General features: G+C 39.7%; 1 protein-coding gene across 1 annotated transcript in view; it reads left to right on the top strand.

Annotated features, from left to right (window-relative positions):
- ppp1cb (protein phosphatase 1, catalytic subunit, beta isozyme) overlaps positions 1-20,175 on the top strand; it is a 112,897-nt gene extending 92,722 nt beyond the window's left edge. Inside the window, exons 5-8 of the mRNA XM_043687219.1 lie at positions 279-350; positions 4,578-4,729; positions 10,956-11,090; positions 16,312-20,175. Of these exons, the coding sequence (XP_043543154.1) occupies positions 279-350; positions 4,578-4,729; positions 10,956-11,090; positions 16,312-16,416 (464 nt within the window). The 3' untranslated portion in view covers positions 16,417-20,175. The remainder of the gene's footprint in view (positions 1-278; positions 351-4,577; positions 4,730-10,955; positions 11,091-16,311) is intronic.
- The last annotated feature ends 1,452 nt before the right edge of the window (positions 20,176-21,627 follow it).

Raw genomic sequence — 21,627 nt, 5'->3', positions numbered from 1 at the left:
TTGACAGACTTTGGGTTGAAAACTAGTGAAGTAGTGCCAACATTGAACAGAGTAGGCAAATAAAAAGGTGATGATTAGTTGATATAGAGCATATGTTTTAAAGTTTTTGTGTGTTGATTGGAATAAAAGAGAATTCTGTGGTTGAGACACTGGGACGAAAGTGGTGTGAAAGCAAAAGTTGCTGAATTATCAATTCCATACAGTGTAGTGTCCAACACACATCTGTTAGATGTATACGCAACCTGAGTTAACCTATATTAATCTGCTGTTTTCTGCAGGACTGTCACCAGATTTGCAATCAATGGAACAGATTCGCAGAATCATGAGACCAACAGATGTTCCTGACACAGGTAAAACCTATCATAAAATATCTAACAGCTATTTTAGTATTTTGTTTTGATTATTTTAGTTAGTGACTTGAGAATTCCTCTGTCAAAGCCAAGGTCTAACCATGCATTCAAATGTGGTAGACTGATTCCAGTAACAATTATCAATGCTCAAATGAGTGCTTTACTTTCATCTCTGAGTGATGAGTACTTAATTACTCAGTGTCTTGGCTACTTCATCCTCACTTGGCATCAGCGAAAATCTATAACTGCACAAATTGCATGGTACAGAAACAATTATCCTAATTTACGAGGCAAGAAGTGTCTTCAAAAGTCGATTTATTTTAAAAATGAAAAGAATAAATCACTAAAGCAAGCATTTTGATCATCTTTATGTGAAGGCTAAACAATGTAGTAAATAAATAATAACCATCAAAACACCACACAGATAATTGAAAAATAGACAACCTCACCAGAATTACTCTCACTAGCATTCACTTGTCTTTCCCATTTGTGTATAGTCTTGGTTTGTACAGCCATTTTCTCATTGATTTAATGAAAAACGTTCCTCAGGGTTGTGTCCTAGGCTTAAATATCTTCAGCTGCTTATCAAAGATGTAGTCTCTCTCTGAAGGTCAGATGTGAGATCTTTGTTGATCATTGCACATGTTCAGCACCATGTGATTTCTCAGATGCTGAAGAAGTTTATGTCCAAACGCAGTAAGACCTGGATAGTGTTCAAGCTTGGGTTGAAAAGTGGCAACCAACATTCTGAAGAATCTATGCAATGCCCATTTTAATGGCGTTATTATTGCTAAATTCCTCATTATCCACATCCTGAGGAGTTATCATTGACCAGAAACTGAACTGGATTAGCCATACAAATACTGGCTACAAAAGTAGGCCAGAGGGTAGGAATTTTAGTGAGGAACTTGTCTCCTGTCTCCCCAAAACCTGTGTACCATCCTTAAGGCCCAAGTTAGGAGTGTGATGGAACATGCTCTTTCCTAGATGGGTGCAGGTCCAAGAACACTCGTATATTTGAACATACTGATTCAGACCAGAAGTAGGTCATTTGGCCCTTCTAGCCGTCTCCTTTGTTCAGTAAGATAATGACTGATATATTTCGCATTCTTGTCTCTTCCATTAATAATCTTAGACTCTTGTTAGACATGCAAATTAATCTGCCTTCACTCCCAAAATATTCAGTGACCCCCAACCTACTCAACCTTGAGGCAGTAAGTTCTAGGGTGTCTCAACAGTCTGAGAAAATCTTTCTCTTGTCTCTGTCTAAAATGGCAACCATTAATTTTAAGTGTACCCTTGGTTCTAGGATTGCCTACCTAAGTAAATATTCTCTCCCCGTCCATCTTGCCAGGATCATGCAGGATTTCCTAAACTTAAATCTCATCTCATCTCCTTTACTTTCCAGTGAAAGCAAGCCCTATCTGTCTTGTCTTTCCTCATAAGAATTCCTGCTCATTCCAGTTATTAATCTAGAAATCCTCCTCTGAACCACCTACACTGCAGTTGCATTCTTCCTTAAACAGGAGTCTGAAACAGTGCACCCTATTCAAGATTGGTCTCTGCCCTGTATAACAGAAGTTTAACATTCTTTTTATGTTAAGCTTCTTTCCTTGTAAAGAATAGCATTCCATTAGCTGCTTGTTGTACTTGCAAGCTAACTTTTCGTGACTTGTGGATTCGAACACTCAGATCAATTCTGCAGTCAATCATTAATTCTTTAATTATTAATTTATTCTCTGCTTTTTTTCATTTTCCTGCCAATATCAACATCACAATTTTAACATAATACTCCACCTGTCAGAATTTTTTGCCCACTCACCTAACTGTCTGTCAATCTGTGTCCCAGTATCATCCTCAAAACATACTTTGCTGCCAATTTTTATATCATCCAAAATTTAGGTACAATGCAGTCGATCCTCTCCTCTATCATTGATGTAAATAATTTTTTTTTAAATTGGTGACCTCTAAGGAACTCCACTGATCATATCCTGCCAGTCCAAAAAGGACCAAAACATGCATACAGTTTTCTGTAGTCAGTCAATCCCCTAACCAAGCTGGTATGTTATCTCCTTTTGGGATGTTTGTTGTGTGCTCTATAGTGAAGTCAGAAACAAAATAGTTACTCGTTACATTTATCATTTCTTTATTATCTACTATGAAAGCCACAACCTCGCTCTTTAGAAGATCAGCAGTCACTTTACTTCCTTTCCCTTTTTCAGATGTCTCTAGAAAGTCTTGCAGGTTCAATTGAGATGTTCAGAAAGCATTGACATTGCCAGTGAATCTGACTGTTTTATGCAGGACATGTGGGCTTTTCTACTTGGGGTGATGCAGAGGTTAGGTTAGTCTGTAGGAATGAGGTTGTTGAGGAGGACAGACATCCCCAACAGTTTCTTGCACAGTGGCAATGTTCAGGTACACAAGGTGAAGTCATACAGTATCAGGGGTGAGCGGGCAAGATGGATACAAAACTAGCTTAGTCATAGGAGACAGAGGGTAGTGGTGGCAGGATGCTTTTCGGAATGGAAGGTTGTGAATAGTGGTGTTCCACTCATGCAGGAACTTCTGCTGTTCGTGATCTACATAAATTATTTGAAGGATCTGGTCTAATTAGTAAGTTTGCAAATGATGTAAAGATTGGTGGAGTTGCAGATAGTGAGGAGTTTGTCAGAGGATACAGCAGGATGTAAATCACTTGGAGGCATGGGCAGAAAAATAGCAGATGGAGCTTGTTCCAGTAAATGGCAGTAGGAGTATTGATATGCGGAGGGATTTGGGTATGCACATCAATGGATCACTGAAGGTGGCAGTGCAGGTAGATAGTTTTTAAAAAAAAGCTTATGCCATGCTTGCCTTCATTGGAAGGAGCACTGAGTGCTGGAAAAGCACAACAGGTCAGGCTGCATCTGAGGAGCAGAAAAATTGATGTTTTGGGCAAAAACCCTTCTTCAGGAATCCAAAATGGGCTTTTGCCCAAAACATCGATTTCCCTTCTCCTCGGATGCTGCCTGACCTCTACGTTTCCAGCATTATTCTAATCTTGACTCTAATCTCCAGCATCTGCAGTACCCTCTTTCGCCATAAGAATAGATAAGTTATGCTGCAGCTTCATAGAACTTGAGTTAGGCCACACTTGAAATATTGCATACTGTTCTGGTCACCACACTACTAAAAAGATGTGGTTACTTTGGAGAGGGTACAGAAAAGGTTTACCACGATGTTTCCTGGCATGGAGGATTTTAACTATGAAGAAAGGTTGGTTAGACTGGGTTTGTTTTCATTGGCATGCAGGAGGTTGAGGAGCGCCCTGATAGAAGTTCATATGATTGTGAATGGCATGGATAAAGTGGTAAGTTTGAAGCTTTTCCTCAGGCTGGAGGGGTCAACTACTAGGGGACACAAGTTCAAGAGATGTGGGAGGCAAGTTTTTCCCCAAAGGATGATGAGTGCCTGGAATGCATTGCTAGAGGAGGTGGTGGAAGCAGACATGATAACAGCATTCAACAAATATCTGGAAGAATATGTGAATAGGAAGGGAATAGAGGGGTACAGATTCTGTTAGTGAAGACAATTTTACTGTTGAAAGGGCAAAATGTGTCTGTGCAGGCTTGGAGGGCCATAGGAACTTTTCCTGGGCTGTTTTGTTCTTTGTATCACTGCGGTTTGAAACATCAATAATATTGTACGGTGACAGAACAGTCACTACGTTGGAGCCTAGTTTCTTCTGCTACTGATGCAGTTTATATGATCATTGAAGCTGGATGATTCATTCAAGCCTGACTGCCATTTTTAATCTACATATGTTATGCTATTTGTCAGTGCCTCAGAGTAAATACCTCACTTTGTCTTCTGTGTAAGACAGTATGTATGAAAGGGGAAGAAAGGTTTATTTTAAAATGATGAAAGAAAGGCAAGCCATCAAAGTTTTATAACTGCCATTAAAGATAATGTGGTTCGATCCCTTGTAGAATGCCACATTTCCTAAATATTAACATATAGCTTTTTTTTGTTGGTTATCTAACAGCAGCCACACATATTGGATTTGTTTAAAGGCAAACTAGGAACAACTAATGATTGTACAACTCTGTCGCACTTGGAAATGACATCGTGTTCAGTGCCAAGTTTCCCATTCTTTGTTGATTATAGTTCTATTGCATTTTCTGAGAGAGTACATCTTTCTGCAGTTTTCATTCTTTTGATGCGTATGCTTATTTTTTTCATCAGGTTTGCTTTGTGACTTACTGTGGTCAGATCCTGACAAGGATGTTCAAGGATGGGGTGAGAATGATCGTGGTGTATCTTTCACCTTTGGGGCTGATGTAGTGAGCAAATTTCTCAACCGGCATGATTTAGATCTAATATGTCGTGCTCATCAGGTAAAAAATTTGTAAATCAAGCAGTCTTTGTGTAATTGTGAAATGTTCTTGCAAGTTCTGCCAGAGCAGTCGATTTCTGACCTCTTTACAGTTGATCCAAATATGGCCAAAAAAGTTCCAGAGGTGAGGTTGAGAGCCATCAATGTCAGTTTTACTGAGTGCACCATCAAGTAGGGCCCAGCAAAGTGGGTTAGTGGCAAAGCTCTTTAGTTGAAGTCAGACCTAGCATAATGTTTACAATTGTTAGAGGCAAATTACTTCAGTACCAAGGACATCTCTACATGAGCTCCTTAGGCCAGTTTCCAAGACTCAACTAGCTTCATTAATGATATTCCTGCAGTCATCAGGTTCAAAGTTTGTTAATGACTGCATAGTGTTCACTTCATAACTGTTCAGATAATGAAGCTACCTATACCCTTTTTTAGCAAGACCCAATATGATCAAATTTGTCTAATGACTGACAACCAACATTACATCACGCGTTAAGAAATGACTATCTCCAAGTAATCTAACTTTTAACACGGTTTAACGTCATTCCTGTTAGTTATCACAATACTATCAACCTTACAATTCCATATTATATTTTAATTGATTTTAAATTTCACCAGTTGCTGTGTTGGGACTTGAACCCATGTGTCTCGGGCATTAATTTGGATTTCTGGGTTGTTAGTCTAGTAATGTTGCCCACTTAATTATATCTAATATTTGTCCATTGGTCAAAAATTTAAATTATTGTGGCGAGGGGCAGGAAATGGGTTAGTATGGGTTAGTAACTCTTTAGGCACTGTAGGAGTTTGTCAGTGTGGTGTTTTAGGCACAGCCACCTTCAGCTGCTTCGTCAATGTCTTTCCTCCAACATAAGGTCAGAAGTGGGGATGTTCACTGATGATTAGTGTTCATGTTCAGTATCATTTGCACTTCCTCACATATTGAAGCAGTGCATGTCTATATGCATTAAGATGTGGAAAACATTGAAAAACTAGGGCTGCAGCTAAAGATTTAAATCAAATCGTAGGGGGTGGGGGGAGTAGGTGCATTGAAAAGCATTACACATTCTGTTCCAAACCACATATTATTCTGACTTGGAATTACTGTCAGAAAATTCAAAACCTTCAGCCTGCTCCTTTACAGCCCTATAGCTGTACTTGCACCACATGGAATGCAGCTTTGCAAGAAGGCATGTTGTCACCACCTTCTCGGGACAATTAAGGATGGTATTGACAACAGGGCCCATACCTGATCAAGTGGTGTTAAGAGGCAAATTATAAGCTAATTATGTTCTAAGATGGTTCAGAAAATTTTACATGTCTCTACCTCTAATTTTGAGGTTTAACAAAGCCTGTATGACTGGAATAGAATTTCTACAGTATATATTTTTTCCTAATATGATGGGGACTATTCATTTGATGTAGAAAAGTTACTTCCGATGTTGTAATGAAATTATCTTGCCTATGATTTTCTATATGTTACCACAGCAAAGGAAAGAGTTTACTTAATGGCCTCACAGGTTTTCAGGTTATTTGTAAAATTTTGTACCTTGACTTTTTATGTACAGTCCAAAGAATTTGTCTATTCTTGGTGACTCTGTCTAATGGGGAGTACAACAATAGAAAAGCAAGGAACAAGCCTTTCGGCGAACAAGCCTGCGCTGATTTCTAACCCGTATTTACTCCTGCTACTTAGTGCTCTGCATGATTTCTATCCTTCTGTTTGCCTCTTGTTCATGTGTCCTATCAAAGTACGCCTTAAGCATTGCTAACCTGCCTGCATCCACCGCCACCACTAAATGTGTTCCAGGCACCCACCACCCTCTGTGTGAAAACTTTTCCTTGCATTTCTCCCCTAAACTTCTCCCCTCCTCTTAACCTGTGTCCTCTTGTAGCTGACCGTTGCACCTTGAAGAATAAATTCTGACTATCTACCTTATCTATGCCTCTCAAAATTTTATAGACTTCTGTCAGGTTGACCTTCAGCCTCCCGTCTTTCCAGTGAAAACAATCAAGGTTTATCCAACCTCTTCTCATAATTAAAATTCTCCAGACGAGGCAACATCCTGGTAAACGTTCTCTGCACCCTCTTCAAAATATCCAGGTCTTTATGGTAGTGTGGTGACCAGAACTGCATGCAATGTTCCATTTGTGGCCGAACTAAAGTTTGTACAGCTGTAATGTAACTTACCAACTTTTATATTCAGTGCCAGACATTGAAGGCAAGTCTGCTGTAGGTCTTCTTGACCACCTTATCTACCTGTGTTGCCACTTTCAAGGATCTGTGGACCTGTATGTCCAGATCCCTCTGTATGTCAATGCACCTAAGGGTTCTGCCATTTCTGATACAATTCAAACCTGAATTTGATCTTTTAAAATGCATCACTTTGCATTTGTCTGGATTAAACTCCATCTGCCATTTCTCTTCCCAAATCTGCAATCATTCGATGTCCAGCTATATCCTTTGACAGTTCTCCTCACTATCTGCAACTCTGCCAATTTTGGTGTCATCTGCAATCTTACTAATCAGATCACCTACATTTTCCTCCAGATCATTTATATGTATGTTACAAATGACAAAGGTCCCAGCACTGATCCCTGCGGAGCACCACTAATTACATTACAATAAAAAACATTCTTCCACCACTACACTGTCTTCTGTGACCAAGCCAGTTCTATATCCATCTCGCCAGCACACCTTTGGATCCCAAGAGATTCTCCTTTTTGAATCAGTTTGCCATGAGTTATTTTATCAAATGCTGAACTAAGGTCCATGTAGACGACATCCACTGCCTTTCCCTCATCAATCATTCATTCTTGTCACCACCTCAAAGTCAATCAGATCTTTGAGGCATGACCTTCCCCACCCAAAACCGTGCTGTCTATCACAGCAAGTCAATTCACTTCCAAGTGTGAATGACTCCGGTCTCTCGGTATCTTCTCCAACTAACATCAAATTTACCAGGCTGTAATTACCTGGATTATCTCAGTTTCCCTTCTTAAACAAAGGACCAACACTGGCCATTCTCCAGTCCTCTGGAATCTTGCCTGAGGCCAAAGAGGACTTCCCTCCAAGGCCCCAAGGGACACTTCCATATCCGCCACAAATTCACCTGCACCTCCACACACATCTATTGCATCCGCTGCACCCGATGTGGCCTTCTCTATATTGGGGAGACAGGCCGCCTACTTGCGGAACGTTTCAGAGAACACCTCTGGGACACCCGGACCAACCAACCCAACCACTCCGTAGCCCAACACATTAACTCCCCCTCCCACTCGACCAAGGACATGCAGGTCCTTGGACTTCTCCATCACCAGACCATGGCAACACGACCGTTGGAGGAAGAGTGCCTCATCTTCTGCCTGAGAACCCTCCAACCATAAGGGATGAACTCAGATTTATCCAGTTTCCTCATTTCTCCTCCCCCCACTTGTCTCAGTCAAATCCCTCGAACTCAGCACCGCCTTCCTAACCTGCAATCTCGCTTTTCCAGCAACACATTTTCAGCTCTGATCTCCAGCATCTGCAGCCCTCACTTTCTCCTCGCCAAAGAGGATGCACAGATATCTGAAAAGGCCCAGCTATTTCTCCTCTTGCCTCCCACAGTATCCTGGGATGGATCCCATCTGGCCCTGGAGACTTGTCTACCCTAATACATTTCAAGACCTTGAACACTTTCTTCACTGTATTGATCTGCCCCAGATTATTCCCACATCTAATCCTAACCTCAACATCCTTCAAGTCCCTGTCTTTGGCAAATACCCATGTGAAATACTCATTAAAGATACCTACCATTTCTTCAGGCTCCACCCACCCCCCCTTTATCCTTGAGTGGGCCTACTCTTTCCCTAGCTACCTTCTTGTTCCTAATACATGTCCAAAATGCCTTGTGATTCTCTTTAACCCTGCTGGCCAAGGACATTTCATAGCCCTTTTCAGGTTTGAGCTCCTTCTTATTTTCTCTATATTTAAGGACCTAGTCTGTTTTCATTTGCCAAGACCTTGAGTATGCTTCCTTTTTTTTGGACTTAGCTGATAATTTCTCCTGTCATCCATGGTTCACCAAATCCTGTTGTTCATTTTCAGAGGAACATGCCTGTATCTGGTCTTTAAAAGATTCCCATGTGTCAGATGTGGATTTACCCTCAAACAGCCATTCCCAATCCACATTCTCCAATTCTTGCCTAATTCAGTTATGGTTGGCCTTCCCCCAATTTAATACCTTCATCTGAGGTCCACTCTTTTTAAGATACTTATTGATAAGGACCTGAAAAGTACAGAACTATGATCACTATTCCCGAAATACTCTCTTCCCACCCCCCAACCCCCAATTGAAACTTTGATCACCTGACTGGTCTCATTTCCCAGTGCTAGTTCCAGTACGGGCCCCTCCCTCATTGGATTTTTTTTTGCATACTATTTCAAAAAAAAAACTCTGCTGGGCATACCTAACAAAATGCTTCCCATCCAAACCCCTGGCATTATGGGAGTCCCAGTCAATATGGGGGAAGTTAAAGTCACCCACCACAGCTACCCTGCTGTTTTCATATCTTTGCAAAGTCTGATTATATATCTCTTCCTTGACCTCCCACTGGCAGCTGGGAGGTCTGTAGTGCAATCCCAGCATTGTGATCGCACCCTTCCTGTTTTTCAGTTTACCCATAATACCTTGCTGCAAGACCCCTCCAGGGCATCTTCCCACTATACAGTTGTGATATAGTCCCGAACTAGTAATGCAACTCCCCACTTCTTTATTTTCTGCTCTATCTCATCTAAAACGTTATTCCAAACGTTAAGCTGCCAATCCTGTCCCTCTTTCAACCATAACTATCAGAACTTTGTGATAGCAATGACATTATATTGCATACATTAATCCAGGCTCAGAGTTCATCCCACCTTACCTATTATACTTGCACTGAAGCAATGCAGTCAAAGTTCTCTTGAGCTCAGCAAACTCTCCCTGACTGCTTTTCTTCTTAGCTTTATTTGCCTTTGTCTCGAGCTCTTCCTCAGTCTCTATACTTACTGATCTGTTGCTCTGGTACCCATCTCCCACCACACTAGTTTAAAACCTCTCTAATGGCACTGTCAAACCTCCCTGCCAGGATATTGGTGTCCCTCCTGTTTAGGCGTAATCTATCCTCCTTGTACAGGTCCCACCTTCCCTGGAAGACATCCCAGTGAAGTCCGAGTCTCTACGCCAGCTCTTTAGTCACATGTTCAATTGTACTATGTCTCTGTTCCTAGCTTCAGTAGCACATAGCAAGGGGAGTAGTCCTGAGATCTCTACCCTAGAGGTCCTGCTTTTTAGTTTCCTACCTAGCTTCCCGAATTGTCACTGTAGGACTTGTCACTTTTCCTACCTATGTCATTTATGCCACTGTGACTTGTCTCTGTTTATCCTCCCATTTCATGGTGCCACTGACTATCAAATCTGCTCTACTATGAATTGTCCCTCCCCCTGTACAGCAGGATCAGCTGTTGTGCCACTGCTCTGGCTGTTGCTGTCACCTGATGGGCCATCCCCCCTCATCAGCACCTCACTCTTGCACTGACTGTCTGCCTCATTAAGCTGTCACCCTTCTATGTACTTATACCTTGGGTGTGACCATGTTTTTATAATGCCTGTCTATGACGCTGTCTGCTATTTGTGTGCTCTTTAATGTCTCTGATCCATTTGTTCAGTGAGCAGCTGAACCTAGACACCATTCCTGCAGATGTAATTATCAGGGATGCTCTCAGCATCCATGATTGACTATATCCTGTAGGTGGAACACAAAATCCAAACAACTGACATAAGTAACTCTCTGTTGCCTCTAGATTACAAGTTTAAGTTTAAATTTAATTTACTGCCTAAAAATCACAGTTACTACTTTCTAACAAACAGCACCGCCCAACTTGCTCACTCTCTGAATTCCCTGTACTAACCAGAAGATGGGCTAAAACTGTTTGAACCCTTTGGAAAAACTGAGGTGCACTTAACCTGTACTGCAGTGAGATTCCTTCACCTGTAGCATCAAGCGAATGAACAAGTTAATACAAACTAGCATTTGACCTACACTAATCAATTAGAAACCTTGCTCCCTTTCTCCCTGTGACATCAGCAAGATGTTTCCCCAGAATGAGGAGCTGTTGGCTCTTCCTGAAAGGAACATGTCTGAACCAAGACTTGGGCTGAAAAAAACTTGCAATATCAGAGTGGAAAATTACTCATGTAATAAACGTTGATTTTCAGGTGGTTGAAGATGGTTATGAATTCTTTGCAAAACGCCAACTGGTTACATTGTTTTCTGCTCCTAACTACTGTGGCGAGTTCGATAATGCTGGAGGAATGATGAGTGTCGATGAAACGTTAATGTGTTCTTTTCAGGTATGTATTGGTCAAGTGCATAGTGCGGTATTTATTGTACTGTTCACTTCAGTACAATACACAATAGGAAAAGTGATTTAACTATTTTCCTGAAGAACAAATGATGAATGATACATTACTTCTTATTAGACTAAATTTAGCCCCTCATCATCGGGCAAATAATCCACAGGAAGAATTGCTTCTCTAAATTGAAAGAATTCTGTTTTTAATAATAGCTAAAATTACTTGATCATAAAGTCATAAAAAAATAGGAGCAGGTGAAGGCCCTTTAGCCTATTGAGCCTGCTCTGCCATTTGATAATTTGATGCTTTTTTTGGGGCATCGACAGCTTTCAGTGGTACTGAATTCTAAAGACTCACCACGTTCTGGTTAAAGCATTTCTCAGTCCTAAATGGTTTACCCTATATCCTTAGACTGTGACCCTTGGTTCTGGGCTCCCCTGCCATCAGCAGCATTTCACCCTGAATCCACCTTGTCTAGTCTTGTTAAAATTTTGTAGCTGATATTCCGCCTTTGCCCATTCTTCTGAAATTCTAACTGATTCGACCTCCCCTCGTACACCAGTCCTGCCATTCAGAGAATCAGTCAGCTAAAGCATTGCTGCATTCCCTCTACAGCACTTCCTCAGCTAAGAAAACTGAATTTACACACCATATTCCAGGTGTGGTCTCACCAGGACCCTGGTATAATTGCAGCAAGACATCCTTGCTTCATAGTAATTCTGTTGCTATTACGACCATATACCTTTTGCAACCTTTTACTGCCTACTGTACCTGCATGCTTGACTTCAACAACTGGTCTCATTGCATATTCCCTTCTCTTAATCTATTGCATTTCCAATAATAGGTGGCCTGCTTTCCCTAGCAATGAATAGTATAAAGAATGCAGGGCCATTCTTTAGTAGTCCAGGAAGGCAAAGGGGTGATATGAGATAGCGTTGGCAGATAAGGTTAAGGGTAATCCAAAGAGATTCTGCTAGTACAGTCAGAACAAAAGAGCAACCAGTGAGAGAATAGGGCCCCTTAAAGAGCAAAAAGGTCATATTTGTGTGGAACCTGAGGAGATGGGAGAGAGATTAAATTAATACTTTGACTTCAACAACTGGTCTCATTGCATATTCCCTTCTCTTAATCTATTGCATTTCCAATAATAGGTGGCCTGCTTTCCCTACCAATGAATAGTATAAAGAATGCAGCTCATACCATAAAAGAGGAAGTGCTGGAGGTCTTAGAAAATATAAAGGTGGATAAATCTCTGGGACCTGATCTAGCTTATCCCAGGAAGTTGGGGAGGAAATTTTGGGGCCCTTACAGAAGTATTTGTATCATCCGTGGGTGAATTGCCGAATGACTGGAGAGTGGCTAATTTTGTACCTTTGTTTGAAAAGGGATGGAAGGAGAAGCCTGGGAATTATAGATCTGTGAGTCTGACTTCAGTGGTGGGTAAAGTGTTGGAGATAATGCTGAAGGATAGATTTATATGCATTTGGAGAGGTCAGGAGTGATCAGAAATAGTCAGTATGGTTTTGTGCGAGGGTAATTGTCTCTCTTCAACTTGATTGAATTTTTTGAGGAACTAACCAAGACGTTTGATGAGGCAAGAATGGTAGACGTTGTTTACTTGGACTTCAGTAAAGCCTTTGACAAGGTTTGGCATGGTAGACTAATTAATAAAGTTAGATCACGTGATTCAGGGTGAGATTTGTCAATTGGATTCAAAAATTGGCTTAATGGCAGGAAATAGTAGTGCTGGAGGGTTGTTTATCTGACTGGAGGCCTGTGACCAGCGTTTTTCCACAGGGATTGGTTTGGGTCCACTTCTGATCATCATTTATATAAATGAGTTAAATGAGAACATAAAAGGCATGGTTATACGTTTGCGGATAACACTAAAATTAGTGGTATCGTAGATGATGAAAGAGGTTATCTAAGATTATAAAGTGATCTTGATCAATTGGGTCAAAGGGCTGAGGAGTGGCAGATGGAGTTTAATTTGGATAAATGTGAGGTATTGCATTTTGTATAAACAAACAAGGGCAGGACTTATAAAATGAAACATAGGGCCTTGGGTGCTGTTGCAGAGCAGAGATACCCAGGGGTTCAGGGATATATTCTTTGAAGTTTGCGTCACATGTTTACACGGTGGTTAAGAAGACATTTAGCACACTTGCAGCCTTTGCTCAGTCATTTGAGTATGGGTGTTGGGATGTCCTGTTGAGGTTAGTCTGACCTCAGTGGTGGGAAAGATGCTGGAGTCTATTATAAAGGATTAAATTATGACACATCTGGATAGTAGTAACAGGATAGGTCAGAGTCAGCATGGATTTATGAAGGGGAAATCATGCTTGACTAATAATCTGGAATTTTTTGAGGATGTAACTCTGAAGATGGATGAGGGAGATCCAGTAGATGTAGTGTAACTGGACTTTCAGAAAGCTTTTGATAAAGTCCCACATATAAGGTTAGTGAGCAAAATTAGGGCGCATGGTATGGGGGGGCAAAGTACTAACTTGAATTGAAAGTTGGTTGGCTGACAGGAAACAAAGAGTAGTGATAAACAGCTCCATTTCGGAATGGCAGGCAGTGACTAGTGGGGTACCGCATGGATCAGTGCTGGGACCGCAGCTTTTTACAATATATATTAATGATATAGAAGATGGTATTAGTAATAACATCAGCAAATTTACTGATGATACTAAGCTGGGTGGCAGGGTGAAACATGAGGATGTTAGGAGATGACAGGGTGACATGGACAAGTTAGGTGAGTGGTCAGATGCATGGCAGATGCAGTTTAATGTGGATAAATGTATGGTTATCCACTTTGGTGGCAAGAACAGGAAGACAGATTACTACCTAAATGGAATCAGTTTAGGTAAAGGGGCAGTACAAAGAGATCTGGGTGTTCTTAATGGCAGGACTACCTTACGCTGAAAGACTGGAGCGACTGGGCTTGTATACCCTTGAGTTTAGAAGACTGAGAGGGGATCTGATTGCAACATATAAGATTATTAAAGGATTCGACACTCTCTGGAGGCAGGAAACATGTTTCAGCTGATGGGTGAGTGCCGAACCAGAGGACACAGCTTAAAAATACGGGGTAGACCATTTAGGACAGAGATGAGGAGAAACTTCTTCACCCAGAGAGTGGTGGCTTGCGGAATGCTCTGCCCCAGAGGGCAGTGGAGGCCCAGTCTCTGGATTCATTTAAGAAAGTGTTGGATAGAGCTCTCAAGGATAGTGGAATCAAGGGTTATGGAGATAAGGCAGGAACAGGATACTGATTAAGGATGATCAGCCATGATCATATTGAATGGTGGTGCAGGCTCAAAGGGCAGAATGGCCTACTCCTGCACCTATTGTTATAAAGGAAGTTGGTGAGGCCTGTTCTGGAATATTGTGTCCAGTTCTGGTCCCCCTGATATGGGAAGGATATGATTAGATTGGAGAAGGTTCAGAAACGTTTTACCAGAATGTTGCCAGGAGTGAAAGGTTTGAGTTGGAAGGAGAGGCTGGGACTTGGTTGTCACTGGAGGGGTATAGATAGGTGAATGACAAGTATCTGTTCCCTTGAGTGCAGATTTCAAGACTAGGGGGCATATTTTTTAAAAGTGAGAGGACAAAGATTTAAAGAACACATGGGCCATTTTATTTTTACACAATGCTTGATTCTTGTGCGGAACGAACTTTCAGAGGAAGTAGTGAATGTAGGTACAACAGTTAAATGACATTTGGATAAGTACACTAATAAGAAATAATTTGTAGAGATATGGGCCAAGGACAGGCAGGTGGGACTGGTTTAGTTTGTGATTATAGTCAGCAAAAATAAGCTGGACCAAAGGGTCTGTTTCCGTGCTGTATGACTCTGGGCCTCTTGTTTACCCACCTTTATAATGCATTTTCTGTAGCTAGTTGGATTGTGCCCCCAACTCCTTTTCTTATCTGCCCACCATGAATTCCAATTTCTCTTGTTGAATCAACTTTGAATAAAGTAGATGATTGAATCTCCACTGCTGTCCAGGAAAATTAATTCCAAAGACCCTCTGAGATGGGTTTTGAGATGAAGCTGTTTCCGACTTCCAAGCTCCTGCTAAGAGACATCCTCCCAACCTCTACCCTGTTAATTCTTTTCAGAACCTTCTGTTTAAATAAGACCACTTCTTATTCTTGACTCCAGTGCGTATAGGCTCAAATGTTCCTCATAAAATTACCAGTTTTATACCGTTACATGATCATTTAGAATGTGTAAATTTTAATAGCGTTGTCCAAGACCTTTATCACAGTAGAGGGGTAAGGGCAGCAGATGTATGTGAAGACCACTAACTACAGGTTCCAGGCAACGCTGCAAACCATCTGGAGTTTTGATTCTATCACTGTCAGTGGGTCAAAATCCTGAAACATCTCGCCTAACTGAATTGTGGCTAGAACCTGTGCCACATAGACTGCGGTGATTCGAGAAGCAGCTTATCACCATCTTTTCAGTCATTTAGGGATGGGCAACAAATGTTGGCCTAGCCAGCAACAGCCATGTTGCATGAAAATTTCAAAAATGTTTTATTGTGTAACTCAAATCCATGGTGACACCTACAGCTAATGGATGCATTTGGGACTATCAAAGATCAATGCCTTGAGCTTCTCTGATTACAATGTGGAAGGTACCTTTTGAGATGAAGCCTTGGCTAGTTTAGATACCTGACTATCTGCGTCCCATCCAGAACAATTCTGTGCTATTTAGAACATGTTGCTCCTGTGGTCTGTGTGCAAATGAGCTCCACTTCTGTGCTTTGTGCCTGATTTTAATTTTGGATTTACTGTTTTCTGATAGCACACTTAAACCTTATAATCCCTTCATCTATTTGCTTGCTAGTCCTAGAAAGAATAGGGTTGAGCAGTGTTCTTTTAAACTTCTGTGTATAAATTCTGCAAAATGTGGTTGGTAAGAAGCATCTCTCCCATTAGGCACATGGTCTCTCAGAGGAGTAGAAGGTGCCTGGATTGTTTATTGCATTTTTTTGCACCTTGCTTCCATTTTAACATCCTGCTGCCCTTGATTTGAATTTCAAGAAAAAAGTTTTTGTTTGTCTTTTGACTGTCATTTTGAGTCACCTCTTAAAATTTCTCCTTTAGCTTGGCATGTTTTAATTATGCCTCTTCAAACTTGTTTATGAGATCCATTCATTGCTCAGATAATTTAAGTGAATATGCATTTTATATCTGTTTTTAGATTCTAAAGCCTTCTGAAAAGAAAGCAAAATACCAGTATGGAGGTTTGAACTCTGGCCGCCCTGTTACGCCCCCTCGCACGGCAAATCCGCCCAAGAAGAGGTGAATAGCAAAGACAGCCCCAAGCACCTAATCATTTGTACACAGAGATAGTTACAAGTATACCAGTTCATATTCTAAAGTATGTAACCTGTAAGCACCGTTCAACCATCTGCTGCTGTCTTTGTGAGCCTCAATGCTTGTAAAAAGAAATGAAATAACTAAGTCTTTTTGAAAAAAGGTTTTCCAGTAAATACGCAGGTGTGGCATATTGTAATGTAAATCAATGTAGTACAGTAAACAGTGCATTTTACTTTGTTTGGGCTGGGATGAAGGTCAGCAGATCTACCTAAGGCTGGGTAAAGGCTATCCTTTCAACATTCAAGCTTTATCTGGCAATCCCTTTGAGTCTTGCAATTAATTTACTGATTTGGTTATTTATTTGTGAAATATGTACCTGCAGATACAGATGTGGTATAGGCACCACAAAGGCCTGTTGCAAAAACTATAAAAGCAGTCTAGTAACTAAAGGCCCCATTAAGTTCTACAGAAGTCACACTTAACTGGTGCATGGGATGTCACATGTTGATTCCAGCCTGGTACTGTTGCATGACAGAGCTGCAACAGTACCAGCCTGGTTTTCATTTCAGTTATCCTGATTTTTCTTTATAGTTGCACTAAAGACTAGCTTTTATAGTCTTTAATTGCCTTGTGATGATTCTCCACCCTAGCTTCTGACTAGTTTATACAGTATTTAATTTATGAAGTTGTGAAGGAGAAGATTTGAATTATCAAGCTTAAAGTAAATTTAATGCAACCTAGCAGCAAATCTAATGAATTAAGCTTTTTGAAACAGTTAAAAGCCAGAGGAAGGTTCAAGGGAATGAGATTTTTTTTTTTCCCTAGCTCTAGAATTAAATATTTTAATATTGTGTAGGTTTGCACACAACCTGTGGCTCCCATGATTTTCTGATTTTGCGTACGCATGCAGAACCCAATTAGTATCTGAGCTGTTAAACTTGGTGTGTCATTAGTAATGACCTTGTAGGAAGTTGAGCAAAGAGGTTCACGTCTCAAATCTTTTTTAGTTCTAAAGGTCCATCCCAGTCCTGAGAATTTGCATCATTGTAAGTGTGGGGAGAGTGGAAAGGGGATGCTGATGTTTGCTTGTCTTATTTGGAATGCCAGAGAATATGAACCTTACACATTACATCTCCTAAAGGTCTTTTTTTTTTATTAAACCACGATTGCATGATTTACTGATAGATCTGGCAGCCCTTGTTTTGATGGATTTGTGCTTATACTCTGATGATTGAAACTGTAGCTTTCCAAAGGCAAAATTTCGATTGTGCTGCCTTTGAGGGCTGTTCCCTTATTTATGTAAATCAGTTACAATGAAGCCTGAGGGCATTATTCTGTTGAGATTGTTTTGTTAAGGGTGCTGATTTCTGCTGTTTTCAAATACAATCTTAATCCTGATATAAAGATTTTGTTTCTTTTCTCTGCAAAGTGTTGCTGTTTGATCTGTTAACCCTTGCACAGTCATTTGTAGTAGCAAGTCTTCAACTCCTATGAAAATAGGTAGAATAATGTCATACTTTAACTGACTAAACTCATTTTACATCATAACTGAAAAAGATGTGTCATGCCACTTATGATAGATTGCATAAGGTGACTCTTCTTCTCTAATGCTATTTTCTTTAGCTTTTCTTTTCTTTCAATGGTACTGCATCCTTTTAAGAGCAAAGCTTTAGATGTTGCTGTTGCTCTGGACTTTCACCCTGCCAGAGGTGTCATGAGTTTAGGTAATATGTAATATTGCACCATTTACTGTTTTGCACTGTGTGGGAGAGGTATGGTGTTGAGATTTTATAATACCTGAAGTAGGCATTACATAAAAGTTGTAGATAGCCGTATTTATTTCTACAAATCATTTTAAGAAAGATCAATTGAGGATTTAAAAGTGTATTTGGCTTGAAACACAAACTTTTAGCGTCCAGCTTTTTCACTTTACCATTTGAACGCATTTTAAACTTTGTGTTAATGTTTCTGTTTCTCGTACTCTTTCTGACTTGCTCTGTCCTACTCCCATAGAAGATGAATATTTACATTTTAAGCAAACAGGTTTTAAAGTAGTAAAATGTAAATTTAGGACATGAATTTATATATTCTGCTCCCATGGTCCTGACTGCAAGTTCACTAACTTTACCATAATTAGAATTCAAACATATCCCTTTTTATGATTTTATCTGCTTACCCTTGGAATCACTCTTCTTTATAGGCTCTTAATCGCAGTATCCCAAGTGTAGTCTAAGCAACAACTTGTAAATATACCAATTTCTGAAAACCTGCAAGTTATATCCTGGCTTTATATACTCACGCTATTTGATATTACCCCAGCTAACTCTTCAAATATCCTTTTGGAAATTGAAGTAATTTCCATATACTCGCAAGGCATAGTTATGAAATAGCCAAGAATATGGCTTGCATTTATCAGAATTTCATTTGCCATATATCTGACCCATCACCACCTTTCTGTGGATTTTGTTTGTTGAAACCTGTTCTGCATTTCCTATTTTATTATCAATAGAAATTTGCTAACTTGTGTTTGGCTTTGTAGATCTTGGACACGTACAAAAGTTAATCCCTACTAAATTCTACTTGGAAATTTCCCTCTTTTTAGCTTTGCTGTTTTGTAATCTGACACTGCTTCTCCCTTTTCCAACTTTTTCATCAATGTACTAACCATTCTCTTGATTTACTTTGGATTCCTGTGAATTTAACTTCATATTAAATACTGTTTGTACGACACTTTCAGCTTGCAGAGTTCAAATAAGCTGTTACTTGGAGTTACCACTTCTGTATACCTTTTGGAAATATTCAGAAACTTACTGAGTAAGTTATTTCTTCTAAATGAATGTTGGCCTTCGATTTTTCTCTGTAGGCCTGCCTTTGACTTCTGCTTTCGAATAGTTTTTTTGAATAGTTTGTCTGGAGGGAGACTGGCCCCACATGTTTCTGATCAGATTCACTGGCACTTTATAACAACATATTCATATATATTTTCTGCTTCACCTCATGTCTCATTAATTCCTCTTTAAAGCCTACTGTTTTGCTCATCAAATATTCAGTCAATTCCTACTGGTAAGTCTTGCCAAATATCATTTGGGATTTCCTGAGTCGAAGCTGTAGGTGGATTGATCAACCCTTTACAATGAATGGACTGCACTTATGTTTTTGTAAAATAAGAAAAAGAAACCTTTTGAGGAAATTGATAATTTCCTTTCCCACCTAGGAGCCTATACCAGATTTTGCATCTGCTGGTTTTGTTTTGAGCCCATTCATTTCATCAGGATCAACTATTACATGACATAAGACTATTTGGACAGTGAAGGTTGTTGAAAGAAAGTCATACATATGTTTTTGTTCTGGCTTTTGGAAAGAGATTCGTACATATTAAATGTTGGAAGAACCCTATTAACAGCAAGTTTTCCAATAACACAAAGTTAAAACATTGTAATAAGATGTACAGCTGTCACGGTATGTAAAACAGCTGCAGAAGACCCATGTATGTTTTCAACAACAGTGGTTGTAGATAAGAATGATATTTAAATTAACTTCTAAGCCTTTTTTTAAAGAAAACTGCCTGTTTTTGTTTGTTTGCTTTGACTATTAAAATTCTTAGGATTTAAATGTTGCACTTCCTTCCTTCAAAGCTTCTTCCAAAGCATCGTGCGACAAAATCTTGTTCTGTGCAAAATTGTTCAGGCTACAAATTTTCAGAATCCACTTGTTTGTCATTTTTGAATAAATTTATAAAAACTTACATTTTGTCAAATGTTATTTATCTGTGTTTGAGGACACTTCATTATGGGAACAAACATTGCATTCCTTTTAAAAGTGCAATCTGTGGACTGACAAAATGGCTATGGTCATTTTAGATGTAAAATTGGGAGCCACAGTGAATAACTGGGAATTAGAATGATTTGTTTATGGTTTGATTATAGTGCACTATCACATACGAATTGTACAACCTTTTGTGTTGATTTATAAACAGGAGTGATAAAACAAGACCAAAGTTGTGCAGATGTGTGTGCTACTCACAAACCTCTGGTGGGCCTTTCCTTCAAAGCAGTTGATTTTTTTTCTTAAATTAATTCAATGTGTTTTGTGCTAAAATGCCCATGTACATTATTAAATCAATTTGAAACCAGAACTTGCTTGGAAGTTTGTGTTGAGGATTAACCCATGTGGATATTTGAACTAGCCTTCCACAGTTTTCACTTGATTTCCGTGTTTGTTAAACAGCTTTAGAGAATGCCATGTGTCAGTGTCTGATTGCTGAAAGAAAGATTAAGGGCTGTTAATTTAGTTTGCCAAACATTCCAATAATTTTTTTTGTTACTCGTGTTTGAATATATTTTGCAGTCAGTACGGAGTCTGCTATCCATCAATTTTTCAAAAGATAGCTTAATATTCTTCTAACCATTAACTAAAAACAAGGTTTTGCTGCAGCTGAGCATTTTGGGAATGATGCAAGCTGATGTCATATTGTTTGTTGCTATGCTTTTCTGTGATCGAGTAAAATAGAGCTGTGTGCGTACATGCAAGCCCAAACACACTCATGTTGGCACAAAGGGTAAAGTATAGCCAGTCAGGTCATTGAAGTTGACAATCCAGTATTATTTTTAAAAATAACATTGAAATTACATGGTAAAACAGGCTACTTGGCACTGACTATTGTGTAAGATCCATATTTGAGTCCTCTCATCACACTTCTTTCTATGCTGTAAAATTCTGGTATGCTCGACTTTTTATTCTTTTTGAAAAGGAATAAGTGGAATATTGTTAAGTTCTGGCCACCTCAGTTCTATTTTGTGGGCCAAAGATGGTTATAAGAATGTTTGTTTAATACTGGAGTTTAATATTGGGGGCTTGGAATGAGGTGGATTGGGAGAATGTATTACCATAGATGCATGAGTGGGTAACTGGAGAAAACATTACCAGGCCAGAAGATAGAAGTCTGGGAGTGGAATAAGTTGCATAGTTCTTTGAAATAAGCAACACAAGAATGATATGCGAATTGCCTGCCTTATGCTTGTGATTCACTTATCCCCATCATAACACCTTTGTTTCCCATTAAATCCATTTATTCTGTATGCCTAAATTGTTCTGCATAGCGGCAGCTTCCACATCTTAAGTATTCTTTGCTTAAAGGAGTTTCTTCTGAATTTCCTATTGGATTTAATAACGGTAAATTTGTATTTACAGTTTATTT

Source organism: Chiloscyllium plagiosum, chromosome 3, assembly GCF_004010195.1.
Source record: "Chiloscyllium plagiosum isolate BGI_BamShark_2017 chromosome 3, ASM401019v2, whole genome shotgun sequence".
Taxonomy (NCBI): Eukaryota; Metazoa; Chordata; class Chondrichthyes; order Orectolobiformes; family Hemiscylliidae; genus Chiloscyllium; species Chiloscyllium plagiosum.
The sequence above is the reverse complement of the archived record's forward strand: the minus strand, read 5'-3'. Positions and strand labels throughout refer to the sequence as shown.